The sequence below is a fragment of the Etheostoma spectabile genome, chromosome 9 (genome assembly GCF_008692095.1).
Source record: "Etheostoma spectabile isolate EspeVRDwgs_2016 chromosome 9, UIUC_Espe_1.0, whole genome shotgun sequence".
In the NCBI taxonomy this organism is placed as follows: domain Eukaryota; kingdom Metazoa; phylum Chordata; class Actinopteri; order Perciformes; family Percidae; genus Etheostoma; species Etheostoma spectabile.
In genome coordinates this window covers 7,566,527-7,580,958 of record NC_045741.1, presented here as the reverse complement: position 1 = coordinate 7,580,958, position 14,432 = coordinate 7,566,527, and the positions used below count along the sequence as shown (strand labels likewise).

The 14,432-nt window shown below is 42.2% G+C and overlaps 1 protein-coding gene across 3 annotated transcripts in view; it reads right to left on the bottom strand.

Annotated features, from left to right (window-relative positions):
- tns3.2 (tensin 3, tandem duplicate 2) overlaps window positions 1–14,432 on the bottom strand; it is a 56,991-nt gene that overhangs the window by 21,174 nt on the left and 21,385 nt on the right. For all 3 annotated transcript variants that reach the window (XR_004333392.1, XM_032525372.1, XM_032525373.1), the window contains exons 14-16: window positions 10,974–11,104; window positions 9,465–9,555; window positions 9,310–9,378 (exon numbers count right to left, since the gene is read on the bottom strand). Coding sequence is in view for 2 of the 3 variants with exons in the window: in XM_032525372.1 (XP_032381263.1) it covers window positions 9,310–9,378; window positions 9,465–9,555; window positions 10,974–11,104 (291 nt within the window). In the remaining variant the exon portion in view is untranslated. The remainder of the gene's footprint in view (window positions 1–9,309; window positions 9,379–9,464; window positions 9,556–10,973; window positions 11,105–14,432) is intronic.

The window sequence follows — 14,432 nt, the reverse complement described above, 5'->3', positions numbered from 1 at the left end:
CCGCTCATTTTGGGTGTGTGGACTGACAGCTTTATTGACTCAGTGAAGTGGAAGAGGAGAGGCTGTAGTTACGAGCCGGCTAAGGAGGGAGTGAAGAATAATAAGGCTAAACAAGTGGAGGGAGAGGAAACGGGTGAAGGGTAACGGCACACAAGGAGTGTTCAAAGAAAAGGTTATGGGAGAGAATACTGTCACCACTGAGGGGTTTATTGGTGTCTAAACTATTCTGAAAACGAGGTGATGATTTAAGTATATATCCATGACAATTCATTTAGGGGATTGCTCCTTGAATGATTGCTTGAATGATTTTATAAACTGCAGTCAGAGACCACTTGACTCATGAAGAATATTTAACTCTCTTCATCCATCCCACAGTCAGAGTTTAAGATCAGATGTGGAGAAATCACATTTTTTGTCAAGCTCACAATGAACATCAGTGTGTTTTGCGTCTAAAGGAAGTCTGAACTACAAATAATGTCCCAGTTATTTCATCATGTTTTGAAGTTGAAGGGAAATTCCTCAGGCATCACCCATCTGGGGAAGTGATCAGGATCATAAGTTGTTCTCCACGTCAGTAGTTAAAGCACGTAGCTGTGTTGCAGGAAAAACAGCAACAACTGTGGTATTGATCAAAGTGGTTGTAAGTAACTGCTCAGAGCAACTTATAACACAGCTTCTGTGTCATCTGAAATTGGCATTAGCAGATAAAAAAAATATGTCACTTGCTACTGATTGGTAAAAAAAATAATGCACATGCATAACTTAAAACTTAAGGTGCGTCGGAGGGGTGTGTGTAGGTTGAAAATTGCAAAGAAACTCCCACACAACTTGCAAAAATAAATTCCCTAGCTGGCAACGTTTTGGAACAGACATTTCTAAAGCGAAGGTTGCACTCCACCTGCTCTGAACTAAACAAAATGCGTAATGATGGACTAAACCATTTGGTAGATTAGCAAGGAGTGGATGAGACCTTAGATAGTATTTCTTTGTAGACAAAAAGTCAATCAACCAAGTTATTCAGCCAATACACTAACTTTACATTTCATCTGACATGCATCATGCAATTTAATTAGGAAATGAAAACATCCAGGTAAAATAAAATATATTCCAGAATTTTCCAGGGCCCTCTCTCCCCTTGGGCCCTGGTAATCAGTATTGGTTTTACCCCCAGTCCGTCGCCCCTGGCTCTGGTACATCTCACACATACTGAACTTTTTGATTAATGCTCTAAGAACAGAATCCTTATTTCCTTCTTTCCACTTTGGTCTCTGCACCCTTTACTGGCCTTGTGTCCACTGTGTTGTCAACATTTTCCATCCTTGTGGCTTTAAATGTTCTGCCTCTTTGCCCTTTATTTCCTACAGTGCTGTGAAAGCCAAATGTTTCTCACACAGCAGACGTCTGTACAACCTTTCAGAGCAGCACTCCCCAATAACTTTGTCCCTGAGGAAATTATTCATTTTCTCCAAACTTGCATGTGTCAGCTAATGTCTTCAACCTGCTTTCAACACTGTCCAAACGTACCTGTTGTTTCTGGGGCTGCACGCATTTCATTATCGATTCATCTGCCAGCTATTTTCTCAATAAATCCACAATCGTTTGGACCAAAATATATGTTGTATAATAGTGAGAAGTGCTAAACAAAGGTTGCTAAGCTTCCTTTAAAGGTGTGTAATTTCTGGAATTTTCTGGAATAGGTTTACTGGAAATGGTACTATTTTATAGAAATATGAGTTTTATTGAAATAACTGTCTTTAAAGCCATGTAAATGTGAATTAATCACCTCCGCAAAGGCTGGCAAATCATTGGAATTAATCACATGAACATGAAGTAATTGTATTGGGTCTATTTTACAAAAATTAGTACCAATTTACAAAATTATACCAGGGCATGTTGTGGAAATTGGAGGTAAAATACTCCAGCAATATCCAATATGCTAATGTCAAAGGTGTTGCTGGTTTTTGTCCGACAAAGACAAGCAGAAGAGCCTCACAAACGAGAAGCTTAAACTAAGAATATTGTTTTGATGAACGACTTAAATAGTTGCTGACAATGTTTATGTTCATTGACTAATTAAAGCTATAGTGCGTAATGTCTGTCGCCCCCATGAGGAATTTTAAGTAACAACAGCAAAACTGTCGGTGCGTCCACACGATACAAGCCTTCCGTGATCACGCATCACCCCCATCCCTCCTCCACGCAGGCGGTAGTAGCCGAGGACGACACAGAGGATTATAAAAAAATGGCCGACTCTTTAAAAGAGGTAATTATCTCCACTCGAGTTTCTGCGAAGGAAAGCCACAATCTTCTGGAGCCAGACTGAGAAATACAGAGAGAGATGTGTGGAGCTGAGAGTCTTAATTAGCTTCGTAGCAACTCATTTGGCAACGGCTTGAATGTAACAGACGTTCATTAATATCAAAAAGCATTAATCCACTAATTGTTTCTGCTCTAGTTGTCAATGCTCTCTGCAAAACCACAGCTCTCCTGTAGGGCATATTTAACAAAGAAGTGTAAAGGATTTCAATTCAATTCAATTCAATTTTATTTATAGTATCAATTCATAACAAGAGTTATCTCAAGACACTTTACAGATAGACCACACTCCAGAATTTACAAGGACCCAACAGTTCTAATAGTTTCCTCCAGAGCAAGCAACAGTGCGACAGTGGCGAGGAAAAACTTCCTTTTAGGCTGAGGAATTCCATTTAATATAAGTGGCATCAAGCACTCTGTCAGTTTGTTCATTGTTGTGTTCAATAATTCAGCTTCAACACGTGGAAAATATGTGCTGGACTTCCAGCGTTCTTTTTGTATGAAACTTCTGCTAGTTTAGTACCATCTCTGGGAGATGTGGGAAGCAATAAGCACCCCGGCTAAAAAACTTGAATCTTCAAAGGCTTTTTTGGTTCAGCTCAGGTCAGTAGTGCAGAAAAAAGGGGAAAACAGCCTCCATCGGTTAACCACCAGTACATCAGCCTCATCAGCCTTCCATGACTGCACGATGGAGGCCAAAATAGCCTTTAACAGGATGAGATCATGGACGACGCAGTGGAACAAACCATTTCATCACCCCACCGAGTGTGAGATGTCAGAGGGGGGGCAGATGCTGCAGGCCCGGAACAAGAACAAGTATTTTTTTGTATGCGCAAAAAGACGAGAGATGAGGCTCGGAGGGGGTGTTTGGAGAACAGAAAAAGGAATTTGACAGAAAAATTCCTGAAGCTTTCTGCAAATGCCAGGAGCCTGGAGGAGAGATGGGAAGTGTTTCTGTGCTTGTGTGCCCTCCTTAAAATTCCCAGGAGGGACGGAGGCATAGATAACAACGCTGGATAAACAAGAGAGAGAATGAGCCGAAAAAGAGACAAAACGCCTAGTGAGAGAAGGAGAAACGATAAAGAATGCATGGAGGAGAGTAATAGGTGTTAACAGTTCATAAACTGCTTGGAGAGATTTGGATATTTTTACACGTGGAGAAAATCATTCAATCTCAGACACACACACACACACAAACACACACACACACATACACACACACACACACACAAACTTTGTCTCTTTAAAGCTCTCTGGCTAGATACATTCACATAGTTTCAAATCATTACACAACTTATTGCAGGACACTTTACAGAAAGATGAGGTCTAGACACTAACACAGAGTCCCAAGCATGCGTTTGGTGCGACAGTGGCGAGGAAAAGCTTGTGTGCATGCTCGTACATACCAAGAGATGCAGTCATGATGTGACACCCTCTGAAGTATCCCGTTATTCGCTGGTTTCCTGTTATAGGATCACTCCTTCTCTTTCACCTTTCCTGATCCAAAGTCTCTATCTCTCTCTGGTATGTGGTGCCTCCAAGCGTGAATGAAACTCCCTATTGCCAGACTCTCCTCCTCTTCTTTTTCTCCAGAAAGCGCTCTGAGCCTGACTGGCTAAACGTTTTTTCTTTTTTTTTTTCTTCAGGGGCCGGATCGTTTTGCCGCCATGCACAATTCCTTTCGTCCCCCAGATGGAAAAATAAGCTCCCCGTTTGTTCCTGGCTTGTTGTGACACCGCTCAACTTCTGGGGTTTGTATGGAGGGAGGGACTTGGAGGTAGAGTCCCTCCACCTCCCTCCCCCCACTCCCTCCCCCCAACCCCCCCTCCATGCACGTCTACATACCCTACCTCCCTCTCACTGACCACTGAGCATTGTTCCTGCTGGGCCACTGCCAGCACATTTCCCCCCCAATCAGAATGGATTCCAGTGGGATCAGAGGTCATGTGTGGCCTTTCATGGACCAGAGAGAAGGAGTTGGTGGTGACGGTGACAGTGAGGTGGTGGTTGGTGGTCATGCAACGGTTGGGGGGGGGGGATGGGGGGTGATGATCTTGGGGTTTCTATGGCCTCTCTGTCAAGGCATGTGTGTCCACTCCCACCATCTGCTTGCCACAAACACAGAGACAAAGGCATGCAGACACACAGCGACCGTGTCTCCTGCCAAATGTCTAATCTTAGCACACCATAAATCACACCCCAAAGCTCTTCTTGATTGAACTGTGTTGAGCATACTTTTGTTTCAATGGAAACATGTGCTGCGTGCATTATTTTAACCTTTCCCGTGTCACAGGAAATGAGCTTTGGCCATCTATGGCGCTCACTTAGCAGTTTAATTAAGTCTCCCTTTATGAAGCTACAGGACAGTTGTCAAAGGTGACCAATGTAAACAGAAAGCTTTAAAGGTGTCAGAAAAAGATAATAAACCTACAGTAGGCTGTTGCTGTGGCTGTATTAAAGGACTGGCTGGATATTTTAGGTATGTTTATTAACTTTCATGTTGAGTTGTTCAATCCGTCTGTTCAATATGAAGCAGGAACTCGGAGCTGGTTAGCATTGCTTAGCATAAAACTTCTCTCTCCAACTGTAACAAAATTTGCTTACTAGCACCTCTAAAGCTCTATCCTTAGCATGCAACATCCTCTTTCTTAAATCAGAAACTGAAGCACATGGCAGCTTGTTTTAGCAGATTTTCTTACATCTGCACAGAGCCATGCTATCAGTTTTCCTGTTGTCTGCTGGCTCCAGTTTAATATCTAGCAGACAAATATGAGAGTGGTGTTGAGCTTTTCATCAATGGGCCTATTCAAAATATTGAAAAGGTCCCAATACGTATGTCAAATCGACTGTGGTGGTCGATATTGTCACATCAACCGAGCCACCAAGGGAGCACAGATAGATGACAGCTCAACTTCATATTCCGGGTCACGGACTGCAGTACAGGACTGAATATATGAGCAAGAGGGTCAAAGTTCAAGACGTAATGTACTGACAAAGTAGTAGGCACTGAGCGGCAGATAAGTCACATCCACTGGGCTGTCGAGAGAGCACAGGAAGAGGACATTCGTGCTATGGACTGCAACACAATGTGACAACGCAAAGTTCTGACAAAGTAGTATGTCCCAGTTGTATGCATACTGCATGCAACAGGGCACACGTTTAAGGGCAGCTGCAGTACTAAAAGTACAAAAAGTAAAAAGAAAAAGTATACGATTTGGAAGTCAGCATAATGTTGAACTGTTCCTTTAAAATAATTGTCAATTCATTAATTGTTAGAGCACTTTCACTCCTTTTATTTATATTTGGGTCACTAATTGTGACTCTAAGTGTTGACCATACAATTAGTGTAATTCGACTACAAAACGTCTCCGTTCAGGATCAGTAACAGCTCTTTAAGATGTATCATCTCTCTCTCATTTATCACTGACAACAAATCCAATCATCTGAAGGAGAAGGAGAGGTTTCACTCGTACTTTCTCCTGACCTTTGACCCCCCCGAGGTTCAGACAGTCAAGTGTTTGTCTGAACCGACCATCTGCCCCAGCTCATAACAGCATCTACATTCCTTTGGCTGAAACCTGCTTCCGCTGGCTCGGAGCTCCTCCGTATATATCACTGTTTATTTTGATGCGGCCACAAGTACACAAAGGAAATGTTATTACGTAACATTTCAAAACATCACAAGGAAATGAAAGAACGCAAGTACAGAGACAGCAGCGGAGTTCATCTTTGGGTCGTGACTTTGGCTAAAGTGTGGAAGAGGTGTCATCAATCTGTTGCCATAAGGTGAAAACTTTGTATAATATTAACTAGAATTTTGCTTATTTCTGTGCTTCTCACTTTGGTTGAAGAAATCCTCTGCTCTCTCGCGGCTTTCTTTGACTTTTTAGGTTCATGAAATCCTTTTAAAACCAAATAGATGAAGTCAGAACAACATTGACTTCAAGCTAAAGACAGCGTGGTTTCTCAGATCTCATGTTTGTCACTTAACAGCCCCAAAACATTTAGGGCATGGGACATATCTGTTTAAGTGATGCCTGTAAGCAGTGATTTGGTGATACTGCAGGTCAGAAGCCGCCAAGAGGTCTAACCTGGAGACATTTGGTTAAACAATTAGTAGTTATATAGACAAATAGGTCTTGAGATGCTTATACAATAAGTATAATATACAGTTTTTAGCATAACTCAAATCTTAAAGCTACACCAATTTCTGTGGTAACAATGGATCAAATGATGTTTGTAGTGATATACCCACAGATCCTTGTTTTTTGGTTCACTCTCACTGCTCTCATTAACTTTTCTAGCTGCAGCTTCAGTGAAAAAGTCGGATCACTCCACTGTACACTACCTGCTCAGCACCGAACAGCAGACAGACACAGCTGAACTGGTGAACACCGTGGAACATTTACATATCTGTTAAAATTCTATATATAGTAATATCCACCTGTATATTATATTCAGTACCTATCCAGCTGTAAATCTTGCTCACAATACTTGTTATCTATATATTATATTCATAGGACAAATCTATCTGTAAAATTCTGTTTCTAATAGTATTCATTTCCATATTTATTCAGTACAGATCCATGTCCTGCACTCATGAAACCATTGTTTATCCTGCACTTACTGCTAGTGCACTTCTGGTTAGACCTAAACTGCGTATCGTTGCCTTGCACCTGTACCTGTGTAATGACAGTAAAGTTGAATCTAATCTAATCTAATTTAGCAGCTAATAAACAGATATATTTCTGAGGAATTGGTACTAACAGCTCGACTCCCCGCCTAAAAGCAAAATCTTTTAAACTGACTTTTGCAGATTCAGCAACTGCATAGCTTATTTCTCACATAAAATGTGTCCAGAAACACATTTTGGTGAACTATTTTTGTAAAAAAAAAGGGAAACTTTCCAAAACGGGCCGCCATGTGGCTCTGTTTTAAAATCCGGGAGCAAACAGCCCACAAGTCCAGGTGCAGTCCTAGCAGTCGGATTTCTTTTTCTCTTGTCAGTGATCCCTTACCTCAGAAAACGCTACTGTGGACACGTTATGTCACCGGCATACTGAAGTGTGTGTTGATCCCAGAATGCTCAGTGTGATCAGCCTGGTGATAACAGTGGGAACACAGCTGTAGGGCTCAGCATGGCTGGCTGAGTGCACTGCTGTTGTTTTGGAGCAGTCTGCTGCTGCTGCCCACAGTAATCACTCCTCACTCCCCACATTACAGTAGCCTCGAGTCCAGCTGGGATTACAGTAATGACTCTGAACATTAAATAAAAATCATTTTAATGGGGAATCTGACTGTTTCTGTCTTGACGTGGCAAGTTGTTTCCCAGACAATTGTCTGCCTTTAACGTGGGAAACAGGAAACGCACGTCTGCCCCCCCCTCCCGGGGTTGAGCCCCACAGATATTTTGTGTCCTTTGTTAATTCTTCTGTCCATCCAGCAGAGTTTTTTTTGTCACATTGAATAATTACTCATTCATCAGTGTCTTCACTATCCTGCCGTCGCTCTGTTCTGACAAACATGTTTACAATAAACAGGCAGAACTGCCCTTTGAAAGAGTGAACCGATCTGTCTACAATACAAAGCAAAATGTCATAAATACTACTTTTGTTGATATGCTAAGGGGTCAGCAGCTCCTCCAAACTTTTGGCTGAAGTTAAGGCAGGCAGTCGTGTCAGGACACTGAGGTAGAACACCACATATATGCTTATCACTAGAGCTGGGCAATAGATCGATATTCTATTGATATCGTCATATGAGACTAGATATTGTCTTAGATTTTGGATATTGTAATATTGTAATATGGCATAAGTGTTGTTTTTTCCTGCTATTAAAGGCTGCATTACAGTAAAGTGATGTCATTTTCTGAACTTACCACACTGTTGTAATCGTATATTATTTCCCTTTACCCACTTAATCATTATATCCACATTATTGATGATCGTTTATCAAAAATATCATTGTGTCAATATTTTGTAAAAGCACCATTAGTCAACACTACAATATCGTTGCAGTATCAATATCAAGGTATTTAGTCAAACATAACGTGATATTTGATTTTCTCCATATTGCCCAGCCCTACTTACCTACTTACAGCCTTACTTACCTTTCTTATACTTGAAACACAAAAGACTAATGAGTCCGCAAGCACTCAAACACATACTGTCAAAATGATTTTTGTTTGAGATTATTGATAAGGTCAAATGATATTTTGATTGTGTCCCCACAACGTCTCCCCCCCGGCTCTAACGATTGTCACATCATATGTTGTCTTTGTTTCCTCTGTTGGAAAGCCCGAAACGTTTGTAGCCTCTAAGATCAGATATGCGACCACTGAAAGACGCCTGTGTTATTTGACACTACAGTAAATTCCTTCTGCAGCTGCGTGGTACACATCTCCTCAGGCAGGATGTCCCAGCAACAAAAGACCCTCCCCTCTCCTCCCGTCCCCTCCCAGAACAGGACATGAGTGGACATCCTGCCTGCAGTGGTCTCTTCCTCTCTTGCCGGTAACTATTATTAGCAAACGTCCAGTATTAGCTGTCGTTGCATAGGCCCAGAAAGGATTTCCCAATCCATTTTATCAACTTTTTCAACCGCTTTTTACCTCAAACCTTAAAAATACCAAACAAGCCATCTGTCTGCCTCTCGCCAGACAAGACTAACTGTACCACAAACAGAGCCTTGCCCACATATCCAGCCAGTGGCAACAAAGGGCAGGACAGGTGTGTGTATGTGTGTGTATGTGTATGTGTGTGTGTGTGTGTGTGTGTGTGTGTGTGTGTGTGTGTGTGTGTGTGTGTGTGTGTGTGTGTGTGTGTGGTATATTATGCCAGGAGGACATTCCAACCGGCACTTGAACCCTGTCCGGCAGCAATCAGGAGCTCTAGAGTTAAGGTTTAAACTTGCCCTCGCCAGTCTCACACTCACTCACACACACACACACACACACACAAACACGAACACGCACACACTCTTGGGAAAGTGTACCTTGTGTCCAGCTGTGTTGGTCCCACTGTCCACCAGTCCTGAGCTGGGAAAGCTCTGAGAAATGTTTCACTGGGAAGAGAAAGCAGACACTGATAAGATTCTAAAATGCAGACACACCCGCATCAAAAAGAGTCCATTTTGACATTATCTCCTACCGTAGGGCGTCGGAGGAGTCACAGGGAAGGCCGGAGTAGAAGGGACAATGTCAGAGCTGTCTGTCTGTCCCCGATGGTAGAGAGGCCCGTGCTTTTAAAAAGAACAACATGATAAAAAAGTAAGAAAAGAAATGATGGGGAAAGTCAATAACATGTTTTTTTATGTGTCCTACAGGACAACAAGCGCGCGCACACACACACACACACACACACACACACACACACACACACACACACACACACACACACACACACAAACACACACACACACCAGCAGACATCAGTCTTGTGATCTGTGTGTGGCTACAGCCTGTGTTTTGGTGTAAACAGTCGAGCCATTCATGCCACCCAGCTAAAAGTGCCAGAGCAGAAACCTCAACTTTTGAAATAAATTGTAAAAAAACAGAGAGGGAGGCAGGTGGAAAAGAAACATCTACAGATATGCAGTTAGAGTTACAAAAACATATTTGCAAAAGAGATTTATAGGAATGAAGTACAACTACTTCACTACTGTACTTAAGTACTAAAAGGCTGTATCTGTACTCTACTGGAGAATTATTTCGTACTTTAACCTTTTACTTCCATATTTTTGAGGAGTTTAATACTTTTACTGCGATACATGTATTAATGTGCTGCATTGTTACTCGTTACAACCAATCACCGAGACTTTGGTGCGACTCGCAATTTTGCCCAATCACAAATTTCCGCAAATTGGACCAATAATTGGAGTTTCCCGCGACTTCAACCAATCCCAGCAGTCCCACATGCCAGACGTTGTGTCAGTACGTGACTCTGAGAGCCGATGACCAAGCGGAAGTGAGAATGGGTTGACGTCACACGTACATCGCCAAATTCATTTCCTTGTTTGTGATATAAAGACGAGACACGCGTGACTCCAACATCTCACATTTACCAAAAAACATACAGCGAATGACCGTGACAAACATGTCAGACCTACCTGCCGGCCGGTATACATTTTTACATCTATGTGCGCTGTAATGTTTTTTTCACCATAAAGTCCCTGCAGCAGATGGGGCTGCTGAGTTCCCCCTGTGGCATGTACAGTAAGGTCCGGTGTAGGGCCCGGTGTACGGTCAGTTTCTCCATGGACTTACATACGTACCCACAGCGTCGATACAACGCAGAAGCATAAATCTTAAAAAGGGAAAGTTGCCGATGTTCAACCCCTTTGAAGCGAGTCAAACAGAAGAGATTACCCACGGACCTGCCGCGATTCAATTGCATGTACAGCATTACATTATATGTCATTTATCTGACGCTTTTATCCAAAGCAACTTACAATTGCTATATAAATGTCAATGTTGAGGTCTCCCTTCTGGAACAACTAGGGGTTGAGTGTCTTGCTCAGGGGAACATTGGTTGATGTATCACAGTGGGAATCGAACCCAGGTCTCCCACCCAAAAGGATGTGTCATACCCACTGCGCCATCATCACCCACAATCGTTACAGCTGCAAACTGGCGAGGGAAACGGGGAAACTGTGTTTACCTGAGATGGTGAGTAGGGGGGACTGTAGACTGGGGAGCCTCTGAAGCTCTGAGCGCTACCCCCCCTCCATCCTGGACTATGCAGACCAGCGTAGTCGGTCACATCACTGATCTGCATCTGCTGCCTCCATCCTAAGATAGCCAGAGGGGTGAGGGTGGGGGAGAGAAGGAGCGTGGGAGGAGAGCCAGACAGTCAGGCAGATTATGATCTGATTTTTTATCTAACTCAGTCATGTTCCTCTATGAAATCAAAGACCAACAAACAGTATTCATGTCTATACTTGTAAAAAAAGAAGAAAAAACCCCACAACATGGAAAAGTATTGACGCTTTGTTAAGGATGCTTTGTTATGACCGGATAGTAATAAAAGGTGATGACAGTGGTTCACGTTTAGCGTGTTTGTCTATCAGTTTTTTAATGAGCGGCGTGCAGCTTCTGTCATCACGGCCGACGCGGTGTGACGAAGCAAGACTTCACTGTGACCAGATGGGAGAACATCATGGCGGCGTGTCGGAAAATAACATCTGTTGGGACAATCAGGCGTTCTCTTTTCAGACGCAACTAGATCAAACACAAAGGAAGAAATACTTTTTCTTTCAGCTTGACAACTGGAATCAAAAATTAAACAAAATGATAAGAAAAGCATATTCTATCAGTCTGCAGTATCAGATATACGGTGGTAGATAAAAAAAACAAGAATATACCACTTTTGTCTTCTAGAGAGTACTGACAAGTTAACTGTAACAAGGACCTTATCTTCTTTACAGTTCATTAATACCAACATTTAAGGAATTTAAGGTTACATTACAGATCATGTTTTTTTAAATATTCAAATATCAACATATGTATCCAATATCGGTCAGATTCTACTTCTACAAAGTAGTAAATTAAACCTTCAGTTTAAGTTCTGAAATTATAGTTTCAAGGGGGTACAACATATTTGCTATCAGCAACTTCAGTCCAAAAAGCTGTATCTGCCTTCTGAAACGTCATATCTTCTTATCATAGAAAATGGGACTCTTTTGTCATAACTTCCACACAGCTGACAACTAACTTTTAATATTTTTTTTTTTTCAAAGTTACTAAATTATACCTATGGTCACGTTACTATTACTATCCACTATATTGTTAATTCCAACTGCAGTTATTTGCTTTTTTCCCCCATGGACAACCAAGTATGCTTTCCTCCTGACCAAACTTTGTGCAAAAACTGTGACATTTTACTCCACTGTGTGCCCAAATGGAAAGGTAATGTACAGTACATTCCCACATGAGCAATACCAGTCTGTCAAAACATAAAGACGGAAATCAACTTTGGACATCATGGAGAGTTTGCAAAGAAGGTGGTACCAGTAGTAGTGTTGGCATGGGGGAGTGTTGGGGTAACAATACGTTAGCTACCATTTCAAATGAGTACAGATCTGGACCTTTGTCTTGCTGTTGGTAAATGTGGAAACTCAGAGGGAGACAAGCCACCCTCTTCAAGTGATTCTTCCTGGGAGTTTAATAGGGGTTGAAACTGTTGATCAGCGTTTTCCCAAAGCCCAAGATGACGTCCTCAAATGTCTTGTTGTTGTCCACAACTCAAAGATATTCAGTTTACTGTCACAGAGGAGTGAAGAAACCAGAACACAATTCACATTAGGGAGGCTGTAATCAGAGACTTTTTGCTTTATTTCTATGAAAAGATTACTCAAAATAGTGTGCAAATAATTTAACAGGCGACAACTAATTGATTAATCTTTGCAGCTCTACAAATTAGTAATCATAGATAATTTTTTTGCTTGGTTTTACTAAGCTAGACCAAAAAGTAAATTTTGAAAATGATCTTATTTTATTTTATTGTAGCCTTTGAAGACTATGGAAACATCAATAACACACCGTAACATCGAAACCACAGTCTGACGTGTGTGTCATGATAAAGACTGACCATAAATGGGACCACACCCACATGGGCATATCGACTACAAACAGCAATGTGGAACATTGTGAGCATCCGTCATCTCAAACTCACATTAAAGACCAAAGATGGTACATCTGAAACTAATCCAGTTCTTCTTCTACACCAGAGGGCCTGCTGAGGGTGCTTCTTCTAAGGATTACTTGTATCCCGCTGTGTTTGTGAGGAGGCTATTCTCTTCTGAAGACTGCATCTCCAAGGATGATGAGAGGGCGAAGGAGGGCATGGTGCAAACACACTGGAGAGCAAAGTGTTGTGTCAAACTTCAAAAGCATTCCTGATCGCTTACAAGTTCCTGCCTTAAAACATTGCCTTGAAAAACACACACTACAAACAGGCACTTCTGCATGCACGTGCACACTGCTGCAGTAACTGCGCGGAGGAATATTAGTGTTACCGCTTCAAATATGCCCCTGGGAAACATCCCCCTGACAATCTCGGACCTACATACAGACAAATGCACATTCTCCATTTCCTGTGCTTTCCGTGATCCTGAAAGAGCCAAAGGACATTCTCATTAACCTGACTGTGTACAAAAACACAGGGTCAGAGGTTAAAAGCAGTAATGTAACCCCGCGAGGCACATGGCCGCGGGTCAAAGGGAACCACAGCACCTGACGGACCCTGACTGACACGTGATTCAGGGAGCTGTCACGAGCGCTCTCCTGTGAACCATCAGGCCACTGCGAGGTTAGCTTTGATGGACCAGCTGCTCCTCATGCAAAGAGTTGCGAAGTGATGACATCGCTCGTACACCTCTGACCCGCAGGTCTCAAACGGAAAATGAATCAGGGGTTGGAGGTTGAAGCGGAAATGTACCTCTTCTACCTAGGTGTCCCAGTGGATCTGAGAAGGAGTAAATATGTCAGATGTGCCAGTGTGGGGAGAGAAAAACGGTGAAGAAGAGGCAACGCAGACACACACGGGTCAGAAAAAACAGGCATCATCACTGTGACATGTTCAGGTTCAAGTTTTTTCAAATGTGGCCTACCATATGCCTGCCATACGCTAGAAGACTCTGAAATGACTCTGAAAAGACTCAAGTCTGACACCATCTCACTAGAGACCTTATGTCAGAATGTCACTGAGTTTTTAGTCACGGGGTATGCGATTTTGCCATCAAGACTTAAAACTCACGATAATATCAAACACGGATAAACTCGGAACGTCAAGAAAGGAAAAAGAGTGACTGAAGACAGCTCGGACCGAGTTTTGTAACTACTGTTCCTTACAACAAACGATGAGAGCGCCTCAACTGTTGCAAGACTCTCGTGATTTAATTCCGATATTCGATATCTGAGACAGTGGAAACATTTGAAAATTAATTTGAGGTAAGGTCGGCATAATCCTCAAGTCTTGATTACAATGTCCCAAATCAAGTCCCAAGTCCTAAACTTTGTGTTTGGAGTCCTAAACAAGTCAATCTTTGTCTCCACAGCCAAACACACCTTTTATTTCCATGTCTGATGGAGTTAAAGTATTTTTTGTCTGGAAAATGAA